Here is a 6549-nt window from a genome sequence, read left to right as displayed (position 1 = left end):
GTGTGTGTGTGTGTGTGTGTGTGTGTGTGTGTGTGTGTGTGTGTGTGATTCAGAGCCTGACAGTGTGGAGCTGCAGGAAGCCATCAGTAAAGGTACCTTCCAGCATGATGTGACCAACCTGGAACCAGCTACCACCTACTCCCTCTACCTGAAGGCATACTCTCCTCTGGGAGCCAGCCAGCAGTCCCACACTGTGGTGACTACAACACTAGGGGGCGGTAAGAGCATGAAACACTGAAGGAACCGTGGGGGGTTCATTCCTGCTCTGCTTCCTTATTCATGTTGGTTATTCACTTCTACACCACAGTGAATCATATTGGTCATAATCCAAAAGATGAGAGAAAAGAGAAGATCAGTGAGAATAATATAAGATTCCAAAGTCCAGTATTAGACATTAGACAAGCTAGAGAAGTCATGTTGAAAACAAAAGAATCTAGATACAAGACAACTGAAACATCCCGAGATGCTCCATAGTACATGTTTACACAGATGACTCATGCATCACATGATGTTGTGGGGCAGTCAAATGAGTCACAGTGCAAAAACGTACACACATTACATGTTTCTGAAGAAAAGATGTGTGCTTAAGAGGTATAAAAACGTTTTTTATTAAACCAAGTGGTGTACACTAAATCTTTTGTGAGTTCCAGCTGATGTTTAAAGAGCACATTATGTAACCAGAGATCCAATAAAATTAAGAGAAATGAGCAGCTTCCATATATAAATAGTACATTTAGTACAAGTTTATGAGTCTATTTATGCAATAACATCACTAACTGGTAAATTAAAATTGCTCTGGTATAAAATGAAAAATGCCATCCCTCAATGGGTTCCTTCATAAGTCTTATTAATGTTTCTTTACTTTTGTTGGCTGATCTGTGCTCTTTTATATTCCCGTGTCTTTGTTGAGCTGAATCCACTTCCTGTCAGCTGCTGCTGACCACAGTTCTCAACCAAACCTGCTCTGTTCTCATTATCTCTTTTTTTTTGTCTCGTCTATATCAGCTTGTCTCTTTCTGTCTCCGCTCTCCAGTGCCGACCCCTCCCACCTTCTTCACCAAAGTGGTGAACTCCAGCGCCGTGCAGGTGCTCTGGGAGCTCCCCAGTAAGGCCGGCAAGGCTGAGGGCTTCAGGCTGTCCTACCGCAGGGTCCCCCATGCCGACTTCCAGAGGCCCATCCAGCTGCCCTCTCACATCAATGCCCACACCATCTCTAAGCTGGGTGAGTCTGTCTGTGTGTGTGTGTGTGTGTGTGTGTGTGTGTGTGTGTGTACGTGTGCGTGTGTGTGTGCGTGTGTGTGTGTGTGTGTGCTTCAGGAGCTAAGAGGTCCTCAGTTTTGTCTCTCAGACAGGGCTTTCTCCAAGGCTGGGTACAAACATTGCTTCCTTTGCTGCAGCTGACACATTCTAATCCCAACCATCACCCTAACAATGTGTGAAAATGAAATCTTGCCATGTTTTTGTTCATGGTGGCTAACTGTCCTAGTTACATGGAAATTAAGTGAAAACCACATGAATCAGTGAACTATACAGCAGGTCAGCATGAACAAAGTAGAAGAGTTGCTGATGGAATGAAAAAGAAATGAATAGAATAAACCATAAATATTCCCACATTATACCAAGATGTCTGAACAGAAGCCTCTGTCTTCGCCCCACATCAGTTACATAGTGACACCTGTAATGCCTGTAACCATAACAACACACTTATCTTCCCAACCTACTAGACAAAATGATGGAATTTGAATCTGAGACATCAGCTGCACTGAGACATCGGCCTTCTCCTGTTGTTTGATTCTGTTTCAACTTAACACCTCTCCTGAAAAACTAATTTACAAAATTTGAAAAGAATCACTTACACCCTGGTATGGGTGGTGTGTGTATTGTGTACATAATCAACAGTCATATTCCGATATAGAGTTTTCTTTTACAATTTTACATATATTATCTAAAGGTCTCTTTCTGCTGGTGACAGTGTCAAAGGTGAACCTACCAAGGTGACAAATCAACAGCAGCACTGAATTTGATTAATTGTAACTAAATACTGACAGTACGTATATATATATATATATATATATATATATATATATATATATATAATAATATATAACAATAAAAGTAGAGAGTCTTAAGTCAGCTGAACATGTAACAGTGTCTATGTCTATAATGCATCATAAACATATATGTAACACATCTTAACACGGTATAATCATAGTTAGAAGCACTCATAAATATCGATAATGCATTATAGCAATAATCATAACACATTATGAAGCATATTATAATGAATTACAAAGTCAAGTATCATGATATACGTGCTCATTGTTTGCTTTAAGTAAAGTGAAAAATATCAAATATATTAAATCTATGCTATCTATAAGAATAATCCACAACAACTTGTACGAATACTTTTTACTTTACTAACGACTTAGTTAGTAAAAAATGTAGTAACTTATAATTACATTATAATGCATTATTAAAGTTATTAAATGTATTACATATGGGTGACCAGCAATGAAGAAGTATTATGCTATTTGGTGTTATTAGTAATTATAAAATACTTTATAATGTGTTGTGATTATAGTTACAAATCATTATGAACATTCATGAGTGCTTATAACTATAATTATGCAGTACTAAATGTAAGAATATGCTATATGAAAGTATTTGTATTGCATTATAGATATGGGCGTCATAGAAAGTGTTACCTAAATCTCTTTAACGGTGGAATTAATAAATTCAATAATAAATTAATGATATAATGCTTTGGTTTGAGTCAGAGCAGTTCTTTCAAATTGTTCTGGAAATCAAGAAGTGCTCAGAATCTCAACTCAACGTACTGTCTCAGAACGTAACAGTTATTAGTAATTAGTGGCAAAGTCATTGCTTTTCCAAAAAATCTTTCCAATTTCTGAGGAAACCATTAGGAACTACATGGAAAATAAAGTATGAGCACTTTAGCATTTGGTACATCACAAGTTGATCTTATTTCTTAAAGTAAACTCTATGAAGTGAAAAGAAGTCATGACCATGAAAGAATGTCTCCCGGTTCAGACTAGAAGGTTATTGACAGATGGAGCCTACAGAGTCTGTCTATCATCAGTCAACCCGACAGCTGCTGTCCACACTGTGGACAATTCACTGAACACACGCTCTGTCAATCATAATCATGTTTCATGTGTCACATGAGTATTACCTCTTGAGTTCATCATCTAACAGCACTGGGTGTGATTGCAGTTAGAAGTGCGGCCGCATGGCTCAACGGCACATCATGGATTAGTCCCAACAGGCAGCGTACACTCTGCATTCTAACAAATCGATGCCGATGACCATTTACTATAGAATGGGTGGTGCCACTAACTGAGCCAGTTCAATTCACAGCATAAATACAATCAGCAGTAGCCTGAAAGGGTTCTCTTGGCCTAAGACAAGGAGATTGTAAGATCCAGAAAGCCAAGAGGACATGAGGATGAGGAGAGTTAGACGTAACACAGGAACAGAAGATGTGATGTGGTATAAAACAGACACAGTGAGCTTTTGTCGGATTCTCACATTGCTTAATACAATGTGAGATTCAAATGAATTACAGTAGATGATTTAATAATGGTCTGCAGTTAATCCAATATTCTCACTGATCTGTAGGATGTGCATTACCAATACAATAGGCACTGTGTAGGTTTGTAGGTAGCTGAGTATGATGGTGCTAAAACACAACACACATCCTCTGACATGCTTCAAGTTATGACACAAATCATTCCCTTTTAAAAACATGGTTTCAAACTCCTGACTGACTCTGTTTCAGAATCCGGTGCAGTGTATGAAGTGAAGCTGGTGGCCTACAATGGCAACGGGGAGAGTGACTGCTCCAAGAGACTGGTGTCGCTGGCAGAGGAAGGCGTGAGTGACCAAGCCACTGGTGAGTATGATCACAGACCGGGTCCCCTGACACCTGTGAAGGCTGCGGAAGAGTGCAAACATATGAACTAATTTACAACCTAAACACAGCATAAACCTTCATTAATAATATGAATAGACTATCTTAATGAAGCTATTTTACTTAATATATCATTAGATGCATAAGCCTATAAGATATGAGTCAACAAATGTCTAATATTCCAATTAATAATACACGATTTGTCTATATCAAAAGAAAATGTGAGAGTGAATCAGACAAGACGTAAAAGTCAGAAAACTCGAGCTACTATTGAGAGTTCTGTTGGAAGAACATAATCTAATGTTCCGGTTCTACAAAGTAGAAATCGCTGATCATCTTCATATTTCTGAGCTCAACCTCATAAAGACATTTGGAAGGTGATTGCTCTTTTGACACATTATGCCTGGGCAGAATCCCCCCAAAAATTCATGGCATAGGAGGAATAACTCTTTAAAGTTCTATTGGCTGCTAGACAGAAAGTTTTCACACTGAAATGGCTGCAAGCAAATATCCAAAGGACCACCAGACTGCAATGCTCAATTCAATGAATCATTTGGACCGTCTGACCTTTGCCTTAAGACTATAATATCAGCAATAGGACAAAAAATGGAGCATTTCTATATGTGAAATGTGGCTGAGTCTCAGGCTTTTCCCCGTATGATGGAAGGATGTTCCTCATTAGTGCTGGTTTGTTTCCAGGAGGGGACAGTCTGTGTCAGTGCAGGGACGGAGAGGCCTCTCTTGGCAGCATCATCATTGGCATCCATATAGGCACCGCCTGCATCATCTTCTGTGTTCTCTTCCTCATGTTCGGATACCGTCGCAGGTAAGTGCCAACACACCATTCATCCTTTTTTACTATGTATTTATACACTATCGATCATTCTTGTTTAGTTATTATCCAATGAGCTATGCATCATGTTTACTGTCATATGCAAACCTGGACCAGGTGTCTTCATTGATCAGTTGGACTGGCTTCTTGAAAATGCTGCACCTTCATGAATTATTCTTCAGCTATGCTAATGTGAGGTTATGCAGAATGTGTACTCATAGCTGCAATCTGTTTGCAGTCTGTTTTGCAGTAAAGGGACTCAGGACAGCTGGTCCGTACCGAGAGACAACACGGGACACAACGGCATCCTTAAAGATGGAGCAAACCGGCCCAGTGGGGAGTCAGCACCTCAGGTACTCGCTCTCACGTTATGCTGGGCACAGTCTTCCTTTATTAAGTACAGTTTCATTACACCTTCAGGTCTTTGTTTTAGTGTAGCGACATGAAACAAACATTATGCTCTAATGGCACTGGAGGACAAAAATGTGCATCAATAGACTGCCCAAAAATTAAGAATTCATATTTATTTTCCACTTTCCCTGAGTTAAATCTTTTAACCAACTTTGGTCCTGATCATAACTACCCAATATAAATGAACCCTTCAAATGCCAGTTTCTTTACATTATGCCATTGCTATTTGTTATGAGAGAATTAAAGAATGACTTCCTATATACTAAATGTTTTTAGTACATAGTATAGTGAATGATGTCAATGATAAGCATAAACACTGATTTTGATACATTGCATGAAGAGATGCAGTCCTAATACAGCAACCAGGGAAATCGCATGCATTCGCCCCACAGGGCACACATGAGAAAACGGCTCAACCCTGTTGGGAAATAGTAAAAAGTACATTACATTACATTACATTACATTACAGACGTTTAGCAGACGCTTTTATCCAAAGAGACTTACAATAAGTACCGTTTAGAAGCCAGGGCTCAGATTTACAGCCTGATATAATAGAACACATGCTTTCATACTGTAATGGCCATACAATTGGGGTTTTAATTGGTTTTGGACATGTTTGTCCTCAAGGGACTCAGTGTCTGTATTTTGGCTACACAGTTTATTAGAGACTCATTATAGGAGCTACGGTTGAACTTCCAAAATTCGGGGGGAAAAGGTATGTCATATACATTAGCACAATAAAAATGCCAAAAATGTCACTAGATGCATAAGGGTTAAAACAAAATATGAAAATCTCAGTAAGATATTGTTAAAGTGACGTCTAAGGTCAGGAATAGCTGAGAATAACAGAGCTCCTAGAAACACAGACTTTATGGTGAGTAAACTAGGCTTCACAGATGAATGATAGAATTGTTTAATAGTCTCATTGTGACATAGTGGACAGACATGGTTAACTCCAGTGGTACTTCGGTGCACTGCTTGTGTATGTCATAAATACTGCCATATTTCAATGATATCTGATTCCTTGTCTTTCTTCTCTTTTGTCTCTTCCTGTCCTGTTCTTGCTGTGAGCAGGTGGTCTGTCCAGCGCAGTACCAGGTTGTCATTGAGCAGCACTTGTCAGCTTTGCCTGGCACGGACACTGGCTAACACTGGTCAATATTATCAACATCCACATCCCTGTCCTCCCCGCAGTCTGCTACTCACTTAGGAAACCCAAGCCTCCCATCAAGGAGCACCTTCTGTGCCCTTTGATAGGGGACAGTCATAGGTTTAGTCTGCCCAAAACCTGCTGCTAGAAACCTGACAGTAGCTTCCATAAAACTGTGACAGACTGCTTACAGAGCTAGGATACATCCTGGTCCTTTGCCACCCT

General features: G+C 39.5%; 1 protein-coding gene across 1 annotated transcript in view; it reads left to right on the top strand.

Annotated features, from left to right (window-relative positions):
* LOC116399000 (immunoglobulin superfamily DCC subclass member 3) overlaps nt 1-6323 on the top strand; it is a 24272-nt gene extending 17949 nt beyond the window's left edge. The window contains exons 9-14 of the mRNA XM_031875805.1: nt 54-218; nt 1034-1222; nt 3800-3913; nt 4631-4757; nt 5002-5116; nt 6249-6323. Of these exons, the coding sequence (XP_031731665.1) occupies nt 54-218; nt 1034-1222; nt 3800-3913; nt 4631-4757; nt 5002-5116; nt 6249-6323 (785 nt within the window). The remainder of the gene's footprint in view (nt 1-53; nt 219-1033; nt 1223-3799; nt 3914-4630; nt 4758-5001; nt 5117-6248) is intronic.
* The last annotated feature ends 226 nt before the right edge of the window (nt 6324-6549 follow it).

This window comes from Anarrhichthys ocellatus, unplaced genomic scaffold, assembly GCF_004355925.1.
Source record: "Anarrhichthys ocellatus isolate YVR2014 unplaced genomic scaffold, GSC_Weel_1.0 scaffold96, whole genome shotgun sequence".
Classification (NCBI taxonomy): Eukaryota; Metazoa; Chordata; class Actinopteri; order Perciformes; family Anarhichadidae; genus Anarrhichthys; species Anarrhichthys ocellatus.
The sequence above is the reverse complement of the archived record's forward strand: the minus strand, read 5'-3'. Positions and strand labels throughout refer to the sequence as shown.